This window comes from Panthera tigris, chromosome B4 (genome assembly GCF_018350195.1).
Source record: "Panthera tigris isolate Pti1 chromosome B4, P.tigris_Pti1_mat1.1, whole genome shotgun sequence".
Classification (NCBI taxonomy): domain Eukaryota; kingdom Metazoa; phylum Chordata; class Mammalia; order Carnivora; family Felidae; genus Panthera; species Panthera tigris.
The window spans coordinates 131,333,037-131,359,913 of record NC_056666.1 but is presented as its reverse complement, the minus strand read 5'-3'; the positions used below and the strand labels follow the sequence as shown (position 1 = coordinate 131,359,913).

General features: G+C 57.2%; 1 protein-coding gene across 2 annotated transcripts; it reads left to right on the top strand.

The window, feature by feature from the left end:
* The first annotated feature begins 2,461 nt into the window (after positions 1-2,461).
* Positions 2,462-25,606, top strand: CBX7 (chromobox 7). Of its 2 annotated transcripts, none has more exons than XM_042993299.1 (6): positions 2,462-2,756; positions 4,928-4,971; positions 12,057-12,122; positions 16,123-16,189; positions 19,076-19,148; positions 19,537-25,606. In XM_042993299.1, the coding sequence occupies exons 1-6, from the start codon at positions 2,688-2,690 to the stop codon at positions 19,689-19,691; spliced, it is 474 nt and encodes a 157-aa protein (XP_042849233.1). In that variant the 5' UTR covers positions 2,462-2,687; the 3' UTR covers positions 19,692-25,606. The 2 variants fall into 2 exon arrangements, with proteins under 2 accessions (XP_042849233.1, XP_042849232.1); XM_042993298.1 differs by having other exon boundaries at positions 18,797-19,148.
* The last annotated feature ends 1,271 nt before the right edge of the window (positions 25,607-26,877 follow it).

The following is a 26,877-nucleotide window of genomic DNA, read 5'->3' as shown; positions in this document are numbered from 1 at the left end:
TTGAGATTTACTGTTTTTATAAATATCCCACAAGTCTTGGAAAGTATTCTGCCGTGGTAGCCACAGTGTTCTATGAAAGTCCATTAGTCAAATGTTTTCATCATATTCTTATTGAATATATTTCTGTTTGTTCTACCAATTAGAGGGGTGTGTTTTTAGATCTCCCACCATAATTGTGGGTTTATTTTTCTGTGTAGCTTCCTTCATGTTTCTTATATGTTAAGATTATGGAATTTGCACACATATGAAATTGTTCTCTCTTTCTGGCAAATTGGATCATTTTCATTTTGAAGCAACTCTCTTGATCTCTAGTGAGGGTCCCCCCCCCCCACCGGAATTAAAGGGAATAAATCAGCCTTCTTTTCGTTAGCCTTTGTGTGATGTCCTTTCCCATGCATTCACTTTGATCCTCTCTCTACCCTTGTTTTGGGAAGTGTCTCCTGCGGATGTCTTCTCCAAATTGCATGTAGTAGGATTTTTACCCAGTCTGATAGTCTTTGTATTTTATTTTTTTAAATTTATTTTAATGTTTGTTTGTTTATTTTTGAGAGAGAGAGAGAGAGAGAGAGAGAGAGCGAGCGCACAAGCAGGGGAGGAGCAGAGAGAGAAGGAGACCCAGAATCCGAAGCAGGCTCCAGGCTCCGAGCTGTCAGCACAGAGCCCCATACGGAGGTCGAACTCATGAACCCAGAGATTATGACTTGAGCTGAAGCCAGATGCTCAACCGACTGAGCCACCCAGGCGCCCCATCTTTGTATTTTAACAACATCTAGTCCGCTTGCATTTATGGAATTACAGCACATTTGAATTTATATCTGTCATTTGTCCCACCTGTCTTGTATTTATTTTTCTCTCCATTCTCACCTGGCTTGGGATTGAGAGGGTTGATTTTCTCATTCTATTTTCCTCCTGTAAGAATTTGAATAAAGATTATAAACTGCAGTTCCATTCTTTTAGTGTGCCTTGGTAATGACAACTTACATTCTTAACAAGTCTGCGTTATTTCATATCTCCATTGTCCTCCTGAGTAAAAAAAAAGGATTTTAGAACCCTTTAACTCCACTCATCCAAGTTATATGCTATTGTTCTTGTGTATTTTAATTCTATTTTTATCCGGAAGGCATTGTTATTGTTTTATATTATCAATGTTCTTCATTGTTCTTTATTCCCTATTGCATCAGACCTGTCTGTGATCATCTTTTCCTGTCTCAAGTTCTTCCGTTGGAATTTCCTTTAGGGAGGGTCTGCTAGTGGCAAAGACTTAGTCTTAGCATTTGTAAATCTTATTCCACCTCCTCCTGGAAAGATATTTTCACTGGGCACATGATTCTTGGAATAAATTTTCACTGGGTATATAATTCTAAGATGATGGTTATTTTTTCCCGGGACATTAGATAAATCATTCCAGCGCCTTCTGGCTGGCTTCTGATTTAAAAAAAAAAAAAAAAAATCAAGTGTAAATCTATCATTTCTTTCTTCTGTGCTCCAGACTGAGGCTTTTGGACTTTATTCTGAGCGGAATAAGGAGCTATGGGAGGTTTTTAAGCACTAAGGTGTCCCAGTCACATCTGCATTTTAGAAAGCGCTCTCTGGCACTGTGTGGACGCGGGCTCGGAGAGGGCTGCAGCCCAGAGGAAAGGACGAGGGGTGTGGAGGGGAGAGGGCAGAGAGGCAGGACTTGGGATCGATGCAGGTAGGCGGTGGGAGCCGGAGGGGCGCGCTTCCGGGCGGGGATGAATGGTGGCGCGGGAGCGAAAACGGAAGCGGGTTGGGGTGGGTGAGGCTGGGACCTCGAGATCCATTCATTCCACAAACAGTGGAGCGGCTACTGGATGCCCAGCGCCAAGCGCGTGGCAGCAAAACCGGTCCCGGTGTGCACGTTCCATCCGCCCCGGCCACACCTGCCGCGAATTATCGCCTAGCCGGGGCCCTCCGCACAGCCCCCAACGGACGGACAGACAGACTGACGAACAGGCAGGCGCCGGCTTAGGACTGGCCAAACCACGCCGCCGCGGAGCCCGGATCTAGAGCCCTCGGTCTTCAGAAGGAAATTGCGGCTGGCCCCGCCCTCCCGCCGCTCTGGGGTTCGCTCCCCGGCCCCGCCCGTCCCCCGTAGGAGGTGGGCCGCTTGGCCTCCGAGGTCGGCCCGCTCCTCATCTGCCCAACCGGGGCGTGTCGTTTCCGGCCTCTCAGGGTCGCCGGGAGCATTTAAAGAAACGCGTCTCGGTATTAAGATCTCGCTCCGCCCCAGTGCCAAGCAACACCGGCGCCAAATAAGTCCCGCGGGCCGGCTCCGCAGAACAGCAGCTCGCGGCCCGCGGTGCGGCGGCGGGTGGGGCGGGGCTCCATCGTGGGGCGGGGCCAGGGGGCGGGGCCGGCGGGGCGAGGGAGGCCCGGGAGGGAGGGGCGTGACCTGCCGGGCGCGAGCCGAGCCCCCGCCCCGCCCCCTCCTCGCGCGCTCGCTCGCTCGCTCGCGCAGAGGAAAACGTTGCGCAGGTTCAAAAATGGAACGTCGGCGGCGTGAGGGAGCGCGAGGGGGTGTGCGCGCGTGCGCGTGCGCGTGCGCGCCCGGGCGAGGGTGACGGGGTCCCCGCCGGCCCGAGCATCGCGCGCCTCAGCCGCGGCCCCGCAGCTCCGCCCCCGGCCCGGCCCGGCCCGGCCCCGGGCCCGCTCGCCCGCCGCCCCGCATGGAGCTGTCAGCCATCGGCGAGCAGGTGTTCGCGGTGGAGAGCATCCGGAAGAAGCGCGTGCGGAAGGTGAGGCTGCCTGGGGGCGGCTCCCAGGACCCCTGTGGGGTCCCCTGTTGTCCCCAGCACCGTCCCCTCCACGCTGGCGGCGAGGGGGAAAAGTGGGGCGGGGGGCCCAGGCAGCTCCGCGCTGCTGGGCTCGTCTCCCCAGTCCGTGCCTCAGTTTCCCCCGCCGCCTTGTAGGACGGAGTAGAATAAAAGTTGTCGCCCCAGCATCCTGGGGGCAGCTGAGCCCGCCAGAGCTGGAGATTAGGATCAGACTGTAGGGATCCTGAACGCCATCCTTCCTCAACCTCCCCTCATTCTAAATAAGGGGAGATTGAGGCCCAAGTTGAGGAAAAGGCTTGCCTGGTGTGTTAGCGTCGGAGCCGGGTCTCGAACTCAAGACTCTCGATTCGGTACCGAGACCTTTGAAGTTGGAGGCGGAGCTTCAGCCTCCCGCCTCCGAAGACTAACTCTGCACTTCGACCTTTTCGGATCCCTTCTACCCCCACCTCGGTCTTTTTCCCGGTCTTCCAGCGCACACCTCTCTGTCTTCCCCACCCCAACTCTCAGCCCCGCCCGGCCAGGCTCAGTGAAGCCGCCTACGGCGCTGGGGCATCCTCTAAGCTCCTCCCCCTTCCCTTCGCCTCCCAAACAGACGCCCTGCAATTTAAGGAGGCATCTATTCCACTGGGTTCGGGTACCCGCGCCTCGGGGCTTGGCTTTGGCGGTCCGTACGTCCTGTGCACCTGTTTGCGGAGTGGTCGCCTCGCGCTGGAGGTTGGGGATGGAAGCCCTTGGGGAAAGTTCATCCTCTGGCAGTCACCACCATCCTGTCCCCTCGTCTCCTCTCTGCAGCCCCTTGGGAGGCTTCAGTGGCAGGGCTGGGAGGGGTCTTAGAGATCGCCTTCTCCCTCCCGTTTGACAGAGGCAGAGACTCAGACCCAGGCGGAGGAAATGACCTGGTCAAGGTCACACAGCAAGCTAGTGATGGGGGTAGAGCGGGAGCTCGAGTTGGCTCATTGCTAGCTCATCTTCTTTGGAGAGAGAAAACTCAGTCCTGGCATCTTGGGCCAAGGGTGAAGTTTGAGGTGGGGATTTTCTTTCCCCCAGCTCTGATGGGGTTGAACTCTTGGGGCTGCCCTTCCTCCTCCTTCTCCCTTCTTCCAAGGTTTCCTCGATTTTAATTTATTCCACAAAGCCCAGTGTTTTCCATGCACTGCAGCCTAAGCAGATACAGCGGTTACCTTCCTTCTTCGTGGAGGGTGAGGAACATCGTTCCTTCAGCCTTCATTCAAAACATATTTTTCGAGGGCCTGTTATGTACCAGGCAGCATTCTCAGCCCCAGGGAAGACTACATCCCTTCCTTCATGGAGCTGGCATTCTGGCAGAGGAGACACATAACGAACGAGGAAATAAATGCAGGTGTCCTCAAGTGGGGCCCTGTGCTATGCAGAAAGAGAGGTGGAAGGTGGGAGAGATGGCCTTAGCAAGGTCGGTCAGGGCAGGCCTCTTGGAGGAGGTGACACGTCTTGGTCTTAAGACGTGGTGGGGACGGGTTTGGACTGGAAAGCCAGGCCCGGTCAGTGAGGAAGGGAGGGGTCAGGCTCTCTTTTGTAGCTACTAGAGATGTGACCACCACTTCTGAAGGGGGAGACTTTGTTAGTCTTCTCTGGGGTCCCACCAGGGTCTTTTGAGCCGGGGGTCTCCTCTGGGCCAGAGGCATCCCCTCCCAGAGAGGGGGCTGGCTGGTGGGACTAGCACCACGGGAAACACACCAGTGAGGAATTTTTCTAGGACCTGGAGAGTCTTCTGTTCTAAAAAGTTAAGACTTACGGTCTTAGCACTGGGACTCTGGACACTGGATCTTTGGCGATAACCTGCCCCATTTGGTCTTAGTTTCCCCGTGTGTGTGACACCAGCTCTGAGCTTCTGCCACAGGAGCCCCAGAAATGTTTGGGGCCAGATGTGCGCCTGTGCTTTCGCAGGAAGCGAAAGCGATCCAGGGGTGATCACGCAGCAGCCAAAGTTTGGGTGTCTCTGGGTTGGTGGGGGATCTTGTGGGAGGGGGCGTGTCCCTGGGCTGTGTATGTGTTGGGGGAACATCAGTGCACAGTAGGGGTTGGGCCTTACTGTCCCGGGAGTGGTTTTTGGGGCAGCCGTGTATCTCACTGTTTCTGCTCTTCTTTCTTCCCAGGGTAAAGTCGAATATCTGGTGAAATGGAAAGGATGGCCTCCAAAGTAAGGCTCCTGTGTGTGTGTGTGTGTGTGTGTGTGTGTGTGTCCGTGTGTCTGTGTGTCTGCCTACCTGTTCACCCTTCTCTATGCCTCTTGCCTCTCCAGCTGCTTTTAGCTTTTAGCTCTTAGCTCCAGCTGCTTTAGTAATTGGCCATTGGACCTTGACTAAATCATCTTCTTCTCTGGGTCTCAGTGTCCCCTCTGCCAGCTGAGGGGCTAGAAGGACATGAGGGCCAAGGTGGGCCCCAGCTCCTCTTCTCTCCTGCTCTTCTCTGGGTTGAGCTTCATCTCCTGATTGCAGCCTCCCCTCCCCTCCTTCTGGCCTTTCCTGGCACCTGGGAGGTGAAGGCCCAGCGTCTTGGCTTCAGACATGGCTGCTCGCCAGGTGGAGGCAGAACAAATACAGGCCGAGTGCGGGTTTGTGGGGCTGGATTAGACACGTCTAGCCAGTGCAGCATGAGTCCCCAGTGCCATAGAGCTAGGGGCAGAGCCTGAGCCCCCTATGCCTTTGGACAGCATTCTCCAGTCTACCAAGCAGGTTTCCATACAGCCTTGTGAAGCAGGTATGGTGGTGATCTCTAAAGATGAGAAAGCTTGCTCAGAGAAGGTAAGCGCCTTGCCTTAGGTCCCACAGCAAGTGGAGGCAGAGGTGGGACTTGAACCGGGCCTCCCTGCTTGCGGAAGCCTCCTCTGTGCCTCTTCCATCTTGGAGTTGGGGGACAGGGTGCTGGATCCAGGACTTCTCTCCGTGGCTCCACCTCTCCTGCTAAGGTCCAATCAGGAACCTTCCTAGTAACCAATCACCACCCAACAGGGCGGTGGGAGTGGGAGGGACTGAGCAAGTCGTGGGGCCTCTTCATTGGTCTGTGGGTGCCCTGCCTCCTTGCCCTCCTGGAAACCCCCTTGGCCCAGAGCCTCTGCTCTCTGTGCAGGGGGCTTTCTGCTGTGTTTACGTTGAAGGCTGAGCTGGTATTGGATTCTAGGAGCATCATGGGAGCCTGGTGGGGAAACAGAGCAGAGGGGAATACAGCCTATGTCACCTGAGCTTCCCTTTCTACAAAACAGGCTCATTAGGCCAGGCCCTGCTCCCCTCTCCCAGGCTCCTTCACCTTGCGGGTGAAAGTCCTGGGCCCGTGTGTTCAGGGCACCCTGCAGGCGTCCTGAGGATTGGGGTCGGTGGCTGGCCCACCAGATAATGCGCCGGTTGGCTCCCGCTGCCCCTGCTGCCCCCTCCCCAACACCCCAGAACTGGAGGGGGATCCCCTGCTCCTCACGGCAGATGAGAGGTGGACTCATCGGGGTGAAGAAGCAGTTAAGAGTTGAGGGAGAGCTAGAAAAGGAAGATGCCTAGGATCGGCCGCAGGAGCGCCGACTCCCTGGGTGCACGCTCCCCACTCAGCTTGTGCGCCAGAAGGCACTGCACTGGGGTGTGGTCACCAGCCTGTTGGCCTTCACAGCACTGTTGGCTATTTTTCCTCCTCTGTAGACTCCCATCTTTTGAAAGATTTCCTTCTCTAAACAGAGGTACCTCTCAATGAAAAGTTCCTTCTTCCACTTTTTAATTTAATTTAATTTTATTATTATTATTTTTTTTTATTTTTTTTCCTTCTTCCACTTTTTAAATCCCAAACGGATATGTCTGCCTACCAGAGCTTCAGCCAGGAGAGAAGGGCCTGGCACTCCAAAGGCAGTCCAGTCCCTCGTGCTTCTGCTGGCCTGAGCCCCTCACCCTGATGCCACTTGTTTCTTAACATGCTGAGACCACCAGGGGGGCCCTAATGCCTGCCTTTGGTGACTCCGCAAAGGTTCTGGGAGTCCTGTTTGACCAGATGACCTGGGGCACCCCTGACTCTCCTGCACATTGGTCCTGGGTTCCTGGCCTGGTTCACAGCCGTCCAGGTCCCCAACATGGTGGGGCCTGTGGTCCCTCATCTCCAGGTTGGAATGATGAGGCCTGTGTCACAACATTGTTGTGAGGATTAGATGATGGAGATAAAGTACTGGTGCTTTCTCAGGTGACCAGGCACTTAGGAAATGTTTGTCGTTAACACAAAGTCAGACAGCTCAGCTTCTAGGTTTCCCTGCAGCCAGGAAAGGGATCTGGGAAATCCCATTCGCCATAAAAACTCAACATAGCCTTAGAAATGATTTGGGTCAGTCCTCAGATGGGGAAACTGAGGCCCAAAGGGAGGATCATTACAAGAGTATAACTTCCAACCCCATGCTACCTGCTGTATCACCCCACTTGACTTGGGGGAAGACAGGTTCAGTCAGGGGGAGAGCAGGAGAACCCAGGCCCTTTTATAATCCACTGGGGCTTAGTCTCCTCTTCTCAGGGGGCCTTGCTTGGAGAAGAGGCTGAGAGAGAGGCTGGGGAGTGGGTAGTTGGGCAGGCCTGGGAGCCTTGGCTGGGGGAGAGTCTGATTCTCCTGCTCAGCAGCACCTTCCTCGCCGTGGCCAAGGAGGCTTATGTTAGTAACAGAAACCATGATTTAAACAAACACTCTGTGCCAGGCCCCTTTTAGGCCATTACATGCTTTGCCCATTTTCTCTCCCCAACTGCAGACAAATGACTGCCCTTCATCCCCAGCAGATGGGGCAGAGGAGCTATCTTGTTTGTTCTGGAAGGTACTGCAAATTGCCCAGGGAGGGGCCAGGGGAACAGGGTGATGGATGTTAAGTCACCAGGTACAGGCCCTCTGCCCCACGGAGACTGTCAGATACCCCACTTATTTCAGCCTGCCCAGGACTGCTGTTCCCCTTTTGGGAATGCATTCCTCCCTTCCTTCCTTCCTTTACCACTTGTGAATACTACCCCATCTTTTAGGGAGGACTGCCTCCATGGAGCTTTGGTAATGATATTGTCAGTGGGTACAGCAATAATCAGGCTGCTGGTCAGTAAGCACCTTGTCTGAGTCAGGTATTGGCCCATTTTTAAGTGCCTCATGGCAACCGATTTTACAGATGGGGAAACAAATCCACAGCAGAGGAGGCCATGCCCAGGGTCATCTACAGCTGGGATCATTTGAACTATGGTTTGCCTGACCCCAGAATTTGGGGACCTAGCCCCTGTGATACACAGTCAGCTCTGCCAAAGGTGACTGAGGATCTTTTGTCCTTTGGTCTTTTGACTATTCAGTAAGAAGTGCCTAGGCTTTGGAGTGCCTAGGCAGACCAGGCTGCCTTTGAACCCTCGTTCTGTAGATTTTACAAGCTGTGTGACCCAGGGCAAAGCCCTCAACCTCTGCACCTCCATTTCTCCACCTGTAAAATGGAGCCCTAGCCTCACAGGACCCTGGCAAGGCTGCCTGAGACCCGAAAAGTTTCACAGCAATGCCAGGGGCAGAGGAAGGGCGTCATCTCCTTCCAGCGCAGGGTTTGGGCAGCCGCAGCAGAGTCCAGGATTGGGGCCTGGGAGGTTTTTGCACTTGCTTGGAACTGATTTCTTAACGAGCATTTGCTTTTATTATGCGTCACGCTGAACTAAGTGCTTCACGTGGCTTCGCACAACTAATTCTCACATTAGTCCCACTTCACGGATGAGTAACTGGAGGCCCCAGCGGCGGACTTACCGGCGCACCCGAGTCCGCCTCGCTGCTTCGTTTTTTGGAGGGCTTTAAATGGGAGGGTGGGGGTACTAGGGCGGGCCTGGCTCTGGGGGGCCCCGCCCCCTGCACGGCGGGAGCCTGCGCAGCGGAGCCCAGGCGGGGCGGCCGCGAGCCTGTTTACCCGGACTCGGGCGGGGGGGAGGGGGCGGGACGGTCGGTCACGTGGCCGTGTTTACCTCGGAGCCGGCGCGCGCCGTCCCCGCCCCCGCCCCTCATTGGCTGGCCTGGTAATCCGGGGCGCGCCCCTCGTGCGTGCGCGCTCACGGCGGACCCGCTGCAGGGGGCGGGGCGGGGCCAAGTGGGGCTCTCCGCCCCGCCCCGTGGAGCGCTCCGTTCCCGCCCAGCCCGCGTCCGCCCCCCTGCACGCCCCGCCCCATTCCGCCCTGCGACCCGCAGACTCAGCTCCGTGGTATCTAGGCTGTGAGCCCCGCCGGCTGGGTGCTCTTCTGCCCGCGCCCAGTTCTTCGCAAAGCGGGTTTGCCCTCGACGTGGTCTCTCTCTCCACATTGCGGAGCGGGGCTAATGGCCTCCACTTCATGGGACAGGGATGTCGGGGAGAGTGAGACGTAGCGCAGTCCCCCTCCTTTTTCTCTCGCGCAGCACGGAGCAGGACCTGGCCTCCTGCTGCCTGGTCTGACCCTCTCCCATTGTTTCAGACCCCCAGCAGCCCCAGCCCAGTAACAATGTCCCCTGAATCCACTGACCCTTTCTGTGCACGTACTGTGTACGAGGCCCCCGTCAGACACGGGGCATGGTCAGTCGGGCACTGCCCGTCTCCCGAAGACATTACAGTCCGGCGGGGAGACAGATGCAGTGACATGTGAGACACCCAAAGGTAGAGGGTGGCCAAGATTCAACAGTTCCAACCACAGACTGGTCACGTGCTGTCTCAGTGACCTTGGCAAGATGCTTACCCTCTGTGCCTCCCTTTCTTCGTCTTTAAGTGGGGTAACCTACCTCATAGGGGTTTTGTGAGGAATTGAGTAGTCCCTGGCAGTCGTGCTGTTACCATGATGGTGGTGATTCTTAAGATGAGGAAACGGAGGTCCAGAGGAGGTTGGGGACTTGCCAGGAACCACACAGCACCTCCATCAACAAAGAAATGGGCAGGGCAGTGGAGAAGTGGGCAGGACAGAGAGGACTAGAACACTGTAGGGATATTTTAACAGAGCAGAGAGGGCGAGGCAGAGGACAGAGGACACAGGAGGAAAGCAAAATTCCTCTTTTCTTGTTTCTAGTTACAGTTGGGGAAAGTCAGCCTTTGTTTTGGGAGAGGAAGGTTGGGAGTCTTTGCCAGTCTCTGGTTGCTTACACTTTGGGCATTACTCCAACTACTAAAAAAAAAAAAAAAGTTTCACTTTTGGCATTTCTTCAGGGTGAGCAAAACTCTACAGTGGTTTCTGTCACCTTTCCTAGAGCACCGAGGGACTGGGGCTGGGCTGGGCACCCTGGGGAGGGCTTACAGCCTGCCAACCAAGATACCAGCTGGGTTCATCAATAATTTTGGAAGTACCAAGTGCCCAGGCTGTGGCGAGCAGCAGGGAGGAGGCTGGGAGTGGGACAGCTTGGAGAGGATGTCAGGGGAAGCTACAAGGGCCTGGCTCCTAAAGGATGAGGAGGTGGTCACCGAGGGACTGGCCGTCAGGAGGAGAACACAGCATGTACAAGGAAGGTGTCATTGTGCCCGATCAGGCTGGGCCTGTGGCACTTGGGTAAGGGCTATAAGGTCCTCAGGGCACAGACCTTTGTCACTGAGTCCACAGAGCCTGACACGGGGCCCAACGCACAGTAGGTGCGCAGAAGCGTCCGTGGAAGGAAGGAGGAAAGGATTCTGTCCTTGGGTAGCTTGTTGTTCAAATCCGGATTGGACTGCTGGTGGGTATCAGTGTCCCAGGACAGTTGAAGGTGAAGGTTTTAGCTCGGCTGATTAGGAGGCAGCCCGAGGAGGGGCTGGCCCCAGCCTCTTTCTGCCTCCTAACACCTCCGTGACACTTCTCACCTCCCTTCTTACCTAGCGCAGCTGGGGGCCACCTGGGTCAGAATCATAGTCCGTGGCTCTGGTGTTGTTTGTATGCATACGTGCGCACACATGAACACACATGTGTATTTATATGTTTGTGTGTGTATTGTATGTTTGAGTATGTGTATGCATACACACATTTAGATTTGTGTTTTAAAACTTTTAGTTTTTTATGCACTGGCATCTGTTTATGGTGAACTGTACTAGTTTTTCCATTCATGAAGTGATACAAAGTTGTTTTTTTTATCTATGTTTTTAAGTAATCTCTACACCCAACATGGGACTCAAAGTCACGACCCCGAGACCAAGAGTGGCATGTTCCTCTGACCAAGCCAGCCAGGCACCCCTAAAGTTTGATTTTAAAATAAAATTATTAAACTAAAAAAAAATGACCTGCTTTAGGGCCACCTGGGCGGCTCAGTCAGTTAATCGTCCGACTCTTGATTTCGGCTCAGGTCATGATCTCGTGGTTCGTGAGTTCGAGCCCCGCTTGGGGCTCTGAGCTGACAGCGCAGAGCTTGCTTGGGATTCTTTTTCCTTCTCTCTTTCTCTGCTCCTCCCCGTCTCACACTCTGTCTCAAAAAGAATAAATAAATACACTTAAAAAAAAAGTGATCTATTTGAAAGGCAGATATTAAGTAAATGATAGTGCATGTGGATCAAAGGTGGCTTGAGCTGTGGAACTGCTGAGCTCTGACTTCCAGATCTGTCCCAACAGGGGATGGTCTCTGGTGGGGAGGTGGTGGAAATACCAAGGGGCCTGCCGTGGCATCTCTGTACCAGTCAGTCACTAGACATCTACCAAATTCCTGCTGCGTGCCGGGCCCGACAAGGGAACTTCAGACCTGGCCATGAAGGTGCAGATGTGTACCGAGGAGGGAGGGAGTAGCTCGGCCCAGGCAGAGAGGGCCATGCTGGGGCCAGGGCTTGAGGATGGCTGGGGACAGCAAAAGGAATAGGCACGGAGCCCTTAGGTGAATGCATTAAGCAGCACGGGAGCTCTTTATGGTTGGGGAAATGGAGGCACAGAAGTGTTGAGGAAATCCTTCAAGGTTGTGTGGTGAGCAAGGGCAGGGCTGGGATTTGACCCCAGCTGGTCTGGCTCTAGAGCCTCCGCTCTTGACCACATGCTCATGCCTCTCATGGGAAGGGAATCCTGGGAGAAGGACCCTGTGCTCCTGAGGTGAACACGAGGTCTAACTGGGAGTTAGACACACTTGTTTAGAGGCTGATGTGATCGGTGCTCAGAACGAGGGCAGTCCTAGTGTCGTGGGAGCCTCCCGACCCAGCCTGGGCAGCCAGGAACAGCTCTCGGGAGTTGGTGACAATTCCGCCGGACCGGGGAAGGGCCAGAAGCCTGCCCCGCCCCTGCCCCCAGTGGGCCCAGGTGGAACTACCCTAGCTTCCGTGAATGCCAGTGGGGAGCAGGGCCGCGTCTGACCTCTTCTCTCTCTCCCCAGGTACAGCACATGGGAGCCAGAAGAGCACATCCTGGACCCCCGCCTGGTCATGGCCTATGAGGAGAAGTAAGGGGGCCTCAGCCTGCTGCTGGCTTGGCTCCGGATGAGGGTCATGGGCGTGGGGGTCGGGGACTTGGTGGGGACAGCCTGGTCTAGTCTGCAGCTGGGGGTCCTGGGTCCCATTCCTGTCGCTGAGTGACGCTGGCCACGTCTCTAACCTCCCCAGGCCTCGGTCTCTCTGCTGTAAAATGGGCCGTCTGTAATACCACCGGCCCCGGTTTCCCTGAAGTTGGGGTTTCAGTTGCTGCGAAGAGTGTAAAAATGCTTTTCACAGATGCCCTGTGTGAGGGGCACAGTATCAGTAATGCGCCGTCATGGCCCTGGGGACAGATCAGAGAGAGATTCTCCCACCAAGCAAAGGGAGGTCCGGTGAAGCTGGAGAAAGGCCGGGGACCATGGCTTTGGAGCAAGGACATCTGAGTTCTGGTCCATCCCACCTGGCCGCCTCCCAGCTCAGTGGCCCTGGGCAAAGCTCCCTTACCTCAGTCTCCCTTACCTGCCAGTGCTCTGCTCCGATTCCGAAGGTCGGTTCGCGATCGGCAGCTCCACCGGTGGGCAGTGAGGGCGCATCTCAGGGGGGAGCCTTTGACAGAATGTTGTTTCTCCTGATGTGGGAGCCTTTTGAGTCTCGCCATCCCCGTCTGCCGCATGAGCTCCAGCTTGACCGACCTCCCTGCCAGCAGGCAGCCCAAACCCTCCTGCCTCTTCCCTGGAGACCCTGCAGGGCGGGATCTTTTCATAAAATTGTTTTCATTTGGCCCTTCGCGGTAGCCTCCTGAGACAGGGATGAGGGTCTCATTGGATGGATGGGGAAACTGAGGCTCTGAGGAGCTAAGGAGCTTGTCCGGGTGTCTCGCAGCTGGGAAGCAGCCAACCTAGGACTTAACCCAGAGCTTCTGACTCCAAGTCAGATGCCCTTCCTCTGGCCCTCCTTGCCCTCTTCCCATGGCTTCTCCCCCAGGAAGTTTCCTGTTGCCGATTCCAAGGACCTTCCATGGTTCTTTCCTTTAAAAATCAGGGTGTCCCTGTCCCTCAGCTTCTTTCTTGCCCCCGGGTGCTTGGGAAAATCCTGTGGAATGTCCCGGACTGTCGCGAGGAGAGTGCCGGGCAGGTGCCAAAGTCCTGGGTTAGCACCCTAGCTCTGCCACTCGCCAGCTGTGTGGCGATGGGCAAGGCCTTTTCCTCTTGGAGCGTCATCTTCCCCATCTGTGAAGTGGGGATAAGAGTGCTGATCTCATGGGGCTCTCATGGGGACCAAGGTTTCCGAAAGCATTTTGTAGGCCAGTAAGTGTGGGCACACGTGTGTGAATTATCTTCCCGATGGTAACTAAGGGTCGTTCGTTCATTTGCGCAACAGGTATTGAGGTTCCGCTGTGTGCCAGACACTATTCCAGGTGTCTGGGGACACAGCAAGGAACCAAACCAACAGACAACCCTATTTTCATGGGGCTCCAGTGCAGAGACCGGCAATAAAAAAACATAAAAAAAAAACCCCGTATACGGTATCAGATGGTCATAACTGCTGCAAAGACAGGGTTGGGGGCAGAGAGAGGGGATAGGTAGGGGTGCAGAGGTCAGTGGGTGGTCAGGTGGGGGGTGTGACCAGAGACCTGGATTAAGCGAGGGATTGAGCCCAGTGAGTATTTTAGAGGACATCCCAGGTAAAGAGAACAATCAGTACAAAGACCCCGGGGTGAGAGCCGGTGTTTAAGGAACAGCACGGAGGCCAGCGTGGCTGTGAGTGTGGCTGGCTGGGGTGATGTGAGCCGGGTAAGGTGTGGGAGATGAGGCAGGAATGGGGCAGCTGAGGGAATGGGGGGCGCAGCTCAGGGAGTGCCGTGTAGGTCCTGGTGCAAGATCCGGATGTTATTTTGAAGGAGTCAGGAAAGTCAATAGTTAAGGAACAAACGAAGAGCTTGTACAGACCCACTGTGTGACTTTCAGCCGACTTCTTCTCTCTCAGTCTTGGTGAAAAGGAGGTGAAAGAGGGATGATGTCCATTTAACACCTGCTCTGCAGGGTTTTAAAGAGACTCAGAGGGAGTCTGGCAAGGGGGCTCTTTTGGGGAGTCCCGCCCGCAGGGAGAGGCCGAGAGGGTACGACTCCTAAGTCGCCACAGCCCTACAGCACTGGCCATTGATGGGTAGGACCCAAGGCTGGCAGAAACCAGGCCCTGGGTGGTAAGGACTGGATAGAATGGACCTCTCCCCCTTCACACATGCACGTGCACACACTCACACACACGCACGCATGCACGCTGTAGATCGGAAACCCGGATCATGTGGCCTGGGCTCCAGGCCTGCCCTGGGGGCCCTGATTGGACCCTGGGCCTGACCCTCACTAGGCCTGGAGCCCGGAGCTCAGCGGCAGAAGTTGTCAGAATTTTGGCATGGGGCAAGTCATTTAGCGTCTTTGTGCCTCAGTTTCCACAACTATAAAATGAGGATAGTAATAGTGGCTCCCTCACAGGGGGGCCTTAGGTAGAGCAGTGCCTTGTGCAGAGCGTCCGGTATGTGATGATCATACGCCACACTTACCTAAACGTCACAAACACGCTCCCATCATTATTCTTTTCCCCTAAGGCCCTTCCCTTTCCCCCTGTCTACTTCCTCCTCCTCTTCCTCTCTTCTTTTTTTCCCTTCCTCCTCCACCTCACTTTATCATTTTAGCTTTTTCTCCCCCCTATTTCGATAAATCCCAGGGACCCCTCTTGCTTCTCCCAGGAGCCCTGGTGGCCGGCTGAGAAGTGACCGCTCGCTCCAGACAAGGGCACTGAGGTCCAGAGGGGAAGCGACCGGCCAGGGTCTCCCGTGGATCAGGGGAGAGCTGGGCCTGGAACAGGGTGTCCTGGTGCCCAGCACCAGCTTCCGAGGGAAGATTCTCACCCTTAAAGGCTGGCAGTTCCCTCCTGGCAGCCGAGCGGCTGCTATCACAGCGCCTTGGCTGCTGCTTTCAGACGCCGGCTCCGGGGCCCCGGGTCAGACCTGCTGCGGCCAAGCGCGCAGGCAGGGAGGGAGGGCCCCACGCGAGGTGCGTCTCCCCAGCACCCCTGGAGACGGCAGACAGCTGCCGCCCCGAGGAGGGCTGGCGGTGGACCAGCTGCCTGGGACTGTCCGGTTTTGCCGAGCTCAGATGGAGAGACCGCCCCGAGTCACACAGCCCGCAGCGGGAAGGGGGCACGCTCCCGGCCCCCGCATTCTCTCTCCTGCCCACATGGCCTCTGCAGTGGGGGCTAGCTATGGAGAGTGGGATGGAATGAGATGAAAAGGTGGAATGAAAATGGCTTTGAAGCTGTTGCTGGAGTCTCTGTTGCGATGTCTCGCATGTGTCCCGTGTGACTTTGTACACATCCTTGGGTTGTGTGTGTGTCTGTGCAGGTGGGTTGTGGGGAGGGCACCCAGCAGAGAACCTGGCATCCACCAGGGACTCCGAAAAGGCGAGCTTTCCTCCCTTTCCCCAACCAGATGATACAGTGAGGGCCTGTCCTCTCCACCAGGTTCATGCAGATCCCAAATGGGGGGAAATCTGGGCAGGGCTTCGCTTACAGAAGGACCGTGCCCATGCTCATCAGCCCCCCTGGGACGTCTGAGGCAAATTTGATTGGCAGGTTTCTATACAACTCTCCTGAGGGTGGAAACTGTTTTGTTTTGGAGGCTGTTCCCAGTGGCGTGCAGAGCGGGGCTCTGGCGTGACCCTGGAGCCCGGTAAAGACACGCCTGCTTTTGGAGATGTCGCCCGCGTCCCTCCTCAGCATTAGGACCGGTGGCTGTGCCCTCCCCTTTTGTCAGAGGGGAAGACCGAGACCCTGGGACATGAACATGGGACCCCACTGTTACGGTCTAACGAGGGCAATGGGGAGGAGTCCCTACTCCGGGGTCGGGGGGTGGCCTGTGGTGGGTGCCCCCTTTTCCCATAGACAGCGGAGGCCTGGGCGGAGCGGATGCTTTCCTTTCCCTTAAATGTCACCAGTGTTTGCTTTTCTTCTGCCATCTGCTTTGCACCCCAGGGAGGAGAGAGACCGAGCGTCGGGGTATAGGAAGAGAGGTCCGAAACCCAAGCGGCTTCTGCTGCAGGTAACGCCACCAGCCTTGGTGCCCACCCACAGTCCCCCCCTTGCTCCTCCTACCAGCCTCCCCCACCCCACGCATTTGCACCAGCCAGTGGAGCCGAACTACTTAACCTCTTTGCTCTGCCCAGGGCACGGGGTGGTGGTGGGGGGGACTTAGTGGGTCCATCTCCACAGGGGGAGGTGGGGAAGGAAAACAGCCTGGGCGGGAGGTGCTGTGGGTATGGGGGAAGATGGGTCTATGGCCCATTGGTGGGAGCCTAGACTTTTGAAAGCTTAGAATCTTGTAAATTAGCCTTCATCACGCTCAAAGTCACCAGAACACAAGATTGTAACATTGGAGAACCTCAGACACATACACGTTAGAACTGAGGAAACGTGGGAGCCTGGGATTTTAGAATCCAAGAAAAGGACACTCAGAATTCTGAGACCGTAGTCTTGAAATGCCCTAGAAATGTGTCGTTTTTGAGTGAGAAGAAACCTATGGGGCCCCCTTTTCCAATCCTCTGCCACAGGCAGGGGGGTTGTGTCTAGACTCTGGGACACCCCAAGTTACCCAGGTCTTGGGGCCACTTTGCTGACATCACTGGTCTGCTTGGAACGCGGGTGAAGTTTGAAGTGACGTGGCTGTGTGATTTGAGGCAGGTCTCTCTGCCTCTCTGAGCTCGAGCGTTCTCTGTAAAATTGGGGTGATCAGCGTACCTGCTCTCCTTAAGTGAATAAGGTTCACCCGGGTATTTGAAGCCAAAAATAAGGCTTCTTGGTCCCCACGCAGGGTGAGGAGACATGTCCAGTCTCCTGCCCACCCTTGATTAGAGATCACCTGGGACTTTTGCCAGATAAGGTGGGATTCCCTTCATGCGATGGGTATTTTCACAGGGTTTGGTGTGAATTAGGTCCCAGGAAGGAAAGTAGCAAACTAGCCCCGAACTTAGCAACTTAGAGCAATAAACACTTAGTACCTCACCCAGTCCCGGTGGGTCAGGAATTCAGGGGTCCTGTAGCTGGTTCCTTAGTGATTTCTAGTTCAGGTTACGGTCACGATGTCAGCCAGGGCGCACTCATCTGGAGGTTTGACCGGGGCTGGACCGTCGGCCGGCTGCTCGCGTGCCAGCAGGTCAGCACGGGATGTTGTCAAGAGGCCTGGTACTTTCCAAGGGCTCCCGGGTGGCCTTGCAGCGTGGCCACTAGCTTCCCCAGAGTGGATGATGTGAGAGAGAGAGAGAGCATGAGGAAGGTGGGAGCACAGGGTCTTTACTGACTTAGCCTTGGAGGTCCCAACCCACAGTGCCCAGGGTTCCAGGGGACTGCCCATGGCTGTGAATTCCCCGAGGCGCGCATCGTTGGGGCGGTCTCAGAGGCTGGCCACTCTTTTCTTCATCGTCTCACTGACGAAGAAACCGAGGCTCAGGGAGGCCGGTAGTTTACCCAGAGCTGGATTCAAACCCAGGTCTGGCCCTGGGTGCTCCTGGACGGCTGTGGGCAGCCTCAGGTTCTCGCTCTGTGGACGGCAGGAGGGAGGAGCTTACTGGGCTCGTGATGGCCTGTGAGCCGGGCCGAAGGAGCAGGTTTTGGTAAAGCTGCCATCGGATAAGGCCTCCCGGCATGGCAGTGTTGTCCCGATCTCCGCCTGGTCGGCCCTCCTCCTGTCCCATAACCACCCATGCCCCATGCCGTGTGACGGGCATTAGTGGGCAGCATTGGCGAATGGAGCCTGCGCATGTGGGCTTTGCTCCCAACTGGGAGATGTTTGACCGGCAGGCCCCATCTGAGGGCCTCGCTCTCCGTGGAGACTCTTGGCCCCTGGTGACAGGTGGCAGCAGAAGGTACCGTCCCAGCGTGATCCACGCCTTCCCGACGCCTTAGCACCAGGGATCTCTCGTGGATTTGTCTAAATTTCTGCCAAAGTCAATTAGTCAAATCCCCGGAGTACAAAAAATCCAGCCCTTGCGTGGCGGGAGAACGTGCCCTCCGGCCCCATTTTCACGAGAGTGAGACGGGGCATCGGCAGGGGGCTGGGCCCGCGCAGCTCAGGGGGAGGAGTGGAGCGCCTGTAGGCTGCTGGCAGAGCACTGTCCCTGTGGCCGCGTGACCGTGCGCCCAGTGCCACGTGCGCCCCTGGTTACTTGCCCCGGGAGCCTTAGGGCCTCCATCTCACACCATCTCCTCGACGGCCTGGCTGTCTCGGCTTTGGGGGTCCTTTAGTAAGCAGAAGTGCCTTTCCTGGGATGAGGAAGAACTCCTTCACTTGTCTGCTTCACGAACCGAGATTTGGTTTTTCTCGGTCGATGTTCAGTCTGTACCTCTTGTACGCTCCTCTGCTGTGCACCAGAGTAATGTTCCCTGCAGCCCCATCCCGGCGCCACCTACAACCCCCTGGGGAGATGAGGCTGCCCTGTGGGGCCAGGACGAGTGGCTGTACCCGGCCAGGGCTGGGGCTGGGCTGCTCGGGGCTGGCTTTCTGGGCCGGGGTGGGGGTCGGGGTGATGGCCGGCTCCGGGCCACGGAACGCAGGGAAGGGCACTCCAGGCGGGGGGGGGAACGGCATGAGCAAAGGCGCGGCAGTGGCGGGGAGGGCAGGGCTGACCCGCCGTGCCCTGGCTTGCCCCCGCAGCGGCTGTACAGCATGGACCTGCGGAGCTCCCACAAGGCCAAGGGCAAGGAGAAGCTGTGCTTCTCCCTGACGCGCCCACTCGGCAGCGGGAGCCCTGAGGGGGTGGTCAAGGCAGGGGCGCCCGAGCTGGTGGACAAGGGCCCCTTGGTGCCCACCCTGCCCTTCCCGCTCCGCAAGCCGCGCAAGGCCCACAAGTACCTGCGGCTCTCACGCAAGAAGTTCCCGCCCCGCGGGCCCGACCTGGAGAGTCACAGCCATCCACGGGAGCTCTTCCTGCAGGAGCCAGCAGCCCCGGACGTCCTGCAGGCGGCCAGCGAGTGGGAGCCTGCTGAGCAGCCCCCCGAGGAGGAGGGTAAGGTGACCAGGCCCCGAGGCCCAGTCCCAGAGCCCCTCAGAGCTGGAAAGTCCCCACGAGTCATCAGGTTCAGCTGCCGTAAGGCCCAGAGAGGGCCCGGTGGGCTCCTGAGGCTGCACAGCCCGCAGGGGCCCCCGGCTCAGCCTGGTCCCCCTCCTCCCGTGGTCCCACTGTGGGTGAACTGGCCCAGGCAGGGAAGATAAATGTAGTGGCGTCCTCCCGTGTGTCCAGCCTTGAGCTAGGCCCCGACCTGGCCGCGGACGTGGAGGGGGACCCGGTGCTGGGCTGGCGGGGGTCTGCATGCCGCCTCCCGCTCCCACCTTTCCTACGCTGTCGTCAACGCTGTCCCCCATCTCTCTGCCTTTCTCTCCCGTGGCTGCCGCAGATGCAGACCTGGCCGAGGGGCCCCCTCCTTGGACTCCCGTGCTCCCCCCGAGCGAAGTGACAGTGACCGATATCACCGCCAATTCCGTCACCGTCACCTTCCGCGAGGCCCAGGCGGCTGAAGGTTTCTTCCGGGACCGCGGCGGGAAGTTCTGAGTCACCGTTTTTACTCTTCGTAAACTGTTTGCTTTTGGGCTTGGGGTGGGGACTTCCAGAGATGGGGAGGGGTTGGGGGCGGGGTAATTATTTTATTTAAAAATATATGGAACAGGAGAAGGGGGGGAAGATCCTGACACTTTCCCGCCACCTCGCCCCTTTCTCTGCGTGTGATGTTTACAGAAAGGCTCGGTGGTCTGTCTGGGGGGCTGGGGAGGCCCGGCATCGCTCTGTCGGTCAGGGTGCCGTCTCTGGGCCCCCCACCCCCGGATGCCTCCACCACCAGTGTTCTCTAGAGACGCAGCAGCTGGTCCCAGGAACCAAAGGAGAACGGGAAGGCCCAGACCCTCTCCCTTGAGCCACCCCCTCCCGCCTTTTTGGTTGGTTTCCCTTTTCCGTTTTGGGGGCGGCGGGTGGGGGTGGGTCGCTGTGTGTCACTTTCCACCCCAGCTTTGCGGTGGGATACGGAGGCTGGCTTTGGCCAAAAAGGACTGGGTCAAAATGAGGGGGCAGGAGGAAGGCTTTGAGGTTGCTGGGGTGCGTTCCAGACCCTTCAGAGAGGTCTTCCCCTGGGGGAGGCTGCCCGCCGAGCCCCTTCTCCGGGGAGCTCCCCCACCCGCATCGCCTGACCCGTGAGGTGGGCGCACCCAGCCCCGTGCCCTCGCGACCACGCGCGCTGCCTGCAGCCGTGGGCCGTGGGCCTTGCAAATCTCCTGTTCGGAAACCCTGACCCGGGGAATGCGGGGCGATTCGCAGCACCTGAGAACTTGTCGGGGGCACCCCACCCTTAACCACCCTTGTACAGCACATCATGTGACGGGCTCTGTCCCAACTCGTTTGCTCACAGCTGTCAGCAGAGGGCAGGATGGCCTCCGATGCTCCCAGCACGCAGGGGGGTTTTGTGGCTTCACCTGGCCGGCCACAGGTGTGCACGTGTCTGTGCAGGTGCGCCGTGGGTCAGCACTGGCTCTGAGGCACTTGGGCCCTGTCCTTCTTCCCCCGAGGGGCTCTTGTTTTCTCTGACTCAGGTGACTTTTCAACCCTACCCACTCCTCTCTTTTTCTGCCCTCCCAGAGAGGGAGGGAGCGTCCCGTCACCTTCTCAGGGCAGCCTTCAACTCCCGAAACTCTCCCTCCTCGCATTCCGTGTCCCCTTCCCATTCGTCCGAAATGCCACAGCCGGGAGCGACCTAGTTTTCCTGTGGGGGGACCTCTGCCGTGTCTCTCTGCCGTCTGGCTGCGGGGGACGGTGGGTCAGGCTGTGTGTAAGCCCCGGGCCCACCCGGCAAGGGGCTGTGGCTGCCAGGAGGAGGGGCCCTCGGTTCCTGGTTTGCGCAAATGTGCCCCGCGGGCAAGTGGCTTCCCTGGCAATGAGGAGCGTCCTCTCCCCCTCTCCCCTGCCCCAGCCCTGTAAGGGAGAAAAAGCCAGATGGCAGGGGCGGGGGGTGGGGGGTGCCAGGGGAGCAAAAGTAAAAGGCTGGCTCCCTCTCCCTTTCCCCCATCATCAGAGTGGGGGCGCTTGGGGGGGGCCTGCCCGCCCTCTCCCAGGGCTCTCTCCCCACTCTGCTTTGTCCTGAGGAAGTCAGCAGAACCCTGCTGAGGCAAGGATAGGGCGGTTCTTCCCCCAGACCCCTTCTCCCCAAGTTCCCAAACCAAAGACAGCCTGTACCCCATTTTTGTTTGGGGTGCCCTGCTGGCGAGATTCCTAAATCCCTGAGTCTCTCTCTCCCCTCCCTCCTTAATCCTTCGTTGTCCAGGGTCAATTCAGTGCTTCCATTGGGGGGTGGTCCCCTCTGGTGGTTCCTCCCAGCCTGGGAAGTTGACTCTAGAGGAGTATGTGGGGGTGGACCGGGGAAGGAGGGGCGCCTGGACACCTCCACCCTGCCCAGCTGGGAGACCCTGGGTCGGGGAAGGGCAGTTTGGAATTGGGGGGGTGTCTCCCAGGACAGGGGCTCCCAACAGATGTGAGGGTGGTGGGGAGGGTGGCCGGGGGTGGGGGTCTGTCTGATTGAATGCCGTCGCCCGTGGCTTTGGGACCGGGCTGGCGGCTTGCAATAGAAGGAACCCCCCTCCTCCAGGGGACATGGGACCTCTAACTGCCTCATGGGCACTTTGAAAGAGCTGTTTGTGCAATTAGCAGGCCTGGAGATTTGGGGGGCTCTTTGTGGAGTGAGACGGCTGATGTTCTGTCTGCTGCAGCAAAACGCTTCTTGCCCCTTCCTCAGCATCCCGCGTCTCAGAGAGGGCAGAACCCTGGGAGCCGGGGCTCCCCGCGGCTCCCTGGGATGGAGACCTCTATGAGGGGCTGGGTGCGGCCTTGCAGGCCTCTCCCCAGCCCTGAGCGTCCCAGTGGGGCCTGGGACACTGAGCTCCCACCCCACCCCTCCCCAGAAGGCCAGTACTTGCAGGGGTGGGGGTTCTTAGAAAGAGTTGGACCCCCTGTCTTCCCCCCCTCCAGCCCCCACCCATTTTGAATGTAGAGAGCCCGGTCGGTACTTTCCTCTTGCTGTGGGATGGGGCGAGGAGAGGATTCCTCCACCCCCGCACGGCCACTTGTGATGCCCAGCCGAGCCCTGTCATCCCTCCGGGGTGATGATCCCCTTGCTGACTCCCCTCCTGCGGGGGCCGCTATGCCCGTGTAAGGTGGCTTAGCTTTGCTTTGTAAGTGGCCAGCCCGGCCTCCACGTCTCAGCACAGGAACGCTGCCTTTGCGCGGAATGAGCGTCGAGCTTTGTTCAGACAACGTGAATGTATTTGGGAGGGTTGGGGGTGTGAGATGATTCCAAGCACATGCCTTTTCCGAGTGAGTGTGTGCTGGGAGGGCTAGAGCGGACGCAGAGCGCGGTTTATTTTTGTACTGATATTGGTAAGAGACTGTATAGCATCTATTTATTTAGATGATTTATCTGGTAAATGAGGCAAAAAAAAATTATTAAAAATACATTAAAGATGATTTTGAAAAAAAAAAAAAAAAAAAGCTCTTGCATTCGAGCCTTCGTTTTCGGCGGAGTCACAGCTGGGCCGAGGAAGGAGCTCCAGCCCCCAGGGATTTAGGTCCCAGGTCTGCCATTTGCTGACCGTGATCTTGGACATTTTCTGAGCCCTCCAGATGTACAGCAGGATTACTTTGGGTGGGGGTGGGAAAGTGGTTGGGGACTGGAGGCTGGAGCATAGATGGGCAGGCGCCCACCATTAGGGTCCCTGCAGGGTGTCATCAGAGGCCGGGATCCCGTCACCTTTTCTCTGCTTCCTGCCAAGAGTGTTCTCTTCTAGAACCCAGGGGTGGTCCATATCCCGAGTCTCTGCAGTTGTAGGTTCTGGAACCCTGGACTCTCATGGGCTAATGCTCACCTACCGTTCAGCTAAGCTCGGCACACCTGTCTGGGCCCAGAAAGTGGCGGTCAGAGCAAACATGAGTGGGGGCTGGGAGAGTCCGCTACCCTCCTCTGCATTTAGGCTCATGCTGGGCTCAGGGTAGAGACCGAACAGGAGCGTGCAGGACTGGTAACAGAGAACAGGTAAGAGTCAACTTGTGTCCTAACCCTCCGAGTGGCCGCCCAGGTGGGGAGTGGTGGTGCCCACAGCCACGGATGTGTCAGGGAAAGAGGGAGAACGGATCGGCTGGCGATAGACTTAGGTGGTAGAATTACCAAGACTTGGGAAACGATTTGGTGTGAGGGCGAGGGAGGCGTCACGATGATGCCCGGTTTCTGGTTTGGACAACTGGGTAGATGGTGGTTCTTCATGTGGGTGGAGGCTAGAGGAGGAGAAGCAGGTTTGGAGGTGCCTTGGTCACCCCAGAAGCAGAGCCCAAGACAGGGGCTTTATTTGGGAAGTGATCCAAGGAGTAGGGGTGAGGGGGGTAGAATGGGTCAGGGAAGGAGGAGAAGCCGCAATGAGGTGGGCTATTGAGGTCGCCATTATGGCAACTACCGTGTCATTCCACCTGAGGTCACCCCAGAAGGACACACGTGTCGCCCAGAGTCGCCCATTCCCGAAGGATGAGGGCCGGGAGCATTATTCCCTGAGCGCTGGTCAAGGGTTGCCCCAGGGTTTGTGAACCCAGCCCCCAATTTCCAAGATTTGCACATGTCGGCGGCCACCGTCCATTACCCCATCTGTCTTATTGGAAGAGCCTGGGGCAGAAAGTGGAGACGCGCTGCCAGTCTAATTGCACACGGGACCGTCCCCTTCCACAGCTGACCCAGAGCCGAGGCCAAGTGTGCCCGGGGGGCCACTAAAGGCGTCTGACACGGCCCACGCCTCACACCGCTCCTCTGTGCGTTCGCCACACAAATTCACTCTCGTGGAGTCTTCCAGGCAGTGGCCAGTTACACTCTCTAAACAAAGACTTAGCAGCGAGAGTCCTCGGTGCCATAGCCAACCCCAAGCCTGTGTCTGACCCTCACCATCTCCCTCACTCAGCCCGAGTTCCCATTGGTCCAGGCTGTCTGCCCGGTGGGGTGACCCAGCCTCTTGTCCACGAAGAGTCTGAGTCCTTGTCGACTCGTCTTTGTCAGATCAGCTGAGTTTGCCGCAAGTGCCCGTTTAAAGTCGCCACCGGGCACCGAGAGATGCCTCAGTGACCTCTCTACCCGCAGCATGTGGCGGTGACCCTGGCATGTCGGGTAAGCAAGGTCAGTTCGCCACATCAGTTAAGTAACCACGCTTTTCGCCAAAGTGACCGGTTGGTACTTGTAGCTTCCGAGGAATTCCTTACCCTGTGCCGGAAATCAGGTCGACCTCTGATTGACCAGGGTCTACACTGCCGCGGTGAGGAGGACCAGTGTAGCGTCTGCCCCCTACGCTCTCCCTGGACACAGCACTGTTGGTGTCTACACTAGGTCCTGGCGGGCAATGGCCCAGCTCTGCAGGGCGATGGTGGCAGTGATGGGATGGATGGGTGGTGTGGGCAGAGAAGGCAAACCCTCATCGCGCGTTGGTGTCCGATCTGCTAAGCGCGAACTGCCGACTTCTCCAGCAGGGAAGGAAGCCAGTGTAATCGAAGGGTCATCGACCCTTGCCACGAAGGGTCCGGCCGATCTCCTTGAAGAATGATGCCATATCGAGGGCGAACCCTCAGCACCTGCCTCTGACAGGTTGGCCATTCATCAGCGATGGGAACTAGCCTCGGGACAACTTTGTGAAAGGAAGCCCGGGCGGCCAGGCCACGCGCACCCTCCGTGTCACACCCACTATGGTCATTCCACTGGCGGGCTTACTGTGTAGGCACCGGCTGTCAAGGGCAGAGGCTGGCTGTCGTCCCCTGTCAGATGGATAGATGGCTCGCCCTGTCCTCCTTGTGAGATCTTCTCTGCGGCGAGTGCTCTCCGATGGGCACAAATCCAGCGGCGCACGAGAGAAGAACGAGGCACGAACAAGTCAGGGGCAAGAGAAAGGGAGCAGGGGTCGACAGTTGGAAGGACAGTCGCCCCGCACGGCTCCTCATTCCCATATTTATCGGGAAAGTGCGAACCATCAACAAAAAGACTTCAAGATTCACTACAGCGTTCAAAGAGCCTTCTCCGGAGAAGGACAGAACTCGCTTAAGCGCGTGGCGGGAGTCATCCAGGGTCGAGCGAGCACAATCAAAGACCCCGATCGGATCCGTGGCAGGTGGTTGTGGTCTCTGAGGAAGCGGAGAAGTACAGACCAAAGAGGCAGGCGGCGGGTCCACCTTGAGCGGGTCTCCCAGCTGCTCAGCTTCGCGACGTACGTCGGCCGCCTCTCCAGAGAGACCTTCCAATATACATTTTCTCAAGGCTCTATTATTTCTGGCATAGCTCTGCGTGGTGTTTTTCTCCAACCATCGCGTTGGGGTGACGGGCCGTCACCATGTGCCCCCTTCAGGGGAGAGCAGGGTCAGACGTCAGAAATCCATCCCCAAACTTCCACCAACCCGAGCCTTCCGGCCCCTCCCTGGCAACTATGCCCAGGCGGGTTTTAGCACCTGTTTCGGTCACCTGTAGAGGCAAATGAGCCCCACCCACCCCCCCCCCCTCAAATTTGGTTCAGATGTTGAGATTCATGCTACACACACACACACACACACACACACAAGGGTGTGGAAATACCGATTACATGCCTAATTGAGATCTCTGGGGAGAGTGGGGGCGGGGTGTCTCTCAGGCGGGCCCAGAATGACCTGAGAGGAGAGTGGCCCGGGTTTTCTCGCTGTTGGGAGGGCGGGCCGGGGCCAAGCTCCCCAGTACCGGCCGGGTTTGAATCTTCTGGCACCAAAGAAGACGCACCAGGCTTTCTCATCAGTTTGCCCAGATGTAGGCTTAAAAGCTGGCAGCAGTTAAACACCAAGATGGGGATTCAGGTCCCTCCCGACAGCATCTCCATCCCACAGTAGGCCGTCAGGGCCAGGCTTCACGGGGCCACCTTGGCCGTGCCCCGGCGCTGTCACCAGGTGTCCTCGTCAGCTGGGGAGATCCTGCGGCATGGGGACGCTTTCACGCCGACATCTTCTCCTGTACGGTTTATTCGCGCCACTAGGTCTCAAACCCTCCAGTCCAGGCCCGCGTTGCGAGCTGCGCGTTCCTGCTCCGCTGTGTCCGCGGCTGCCCCGGTCCTGGGAGCGAGTTGACAATTTCCTCCTGGGGAGGGAGCGTGTTTCCCTGCTTGGGCCACGCCGGGATAAGGAAAGGAGGCGGAGGGGAAGCTTGAGAAGGAAGAGTATAATCTGGAGGGGTGTCTGCCACAGGTGAGGCCTTCACGCGGTCACCAAGCAAGGGGTCTGCCCTTCCCCAGTCAGGGTGACGGGCTTCCGATGCCAGCCCGAGGGGTCAGGAGACTCTGGCGGTCAAGTTTCTCAGACACCTTATCCCAAATGTTTCCGTCCCGGGACTTAGGGTTCTGTTCCTTCCCTGTCAGGGTCCCCAATAAGAGGCCTGCCAAGGCAATGTGCCCAGCCTTGTCTGCACCTCCTGTAGCTAAATATCGGGCCTGATGGTCAGCAAGACGTACCCCAGGGCTTTGGGAGATCAGGGGTCGTTAAACGCTGTCATGCATATGAATATATGTCATAAAACATGAAAAAATATGATATATATAGAGACATATATATATAGACATATAGACCATCTCTATATATATGTCTATATATATGTCCCTATATATATATCATATTTTTATATGACATATATATATATATATATATGAAAAATAACTATTTTCCCAAA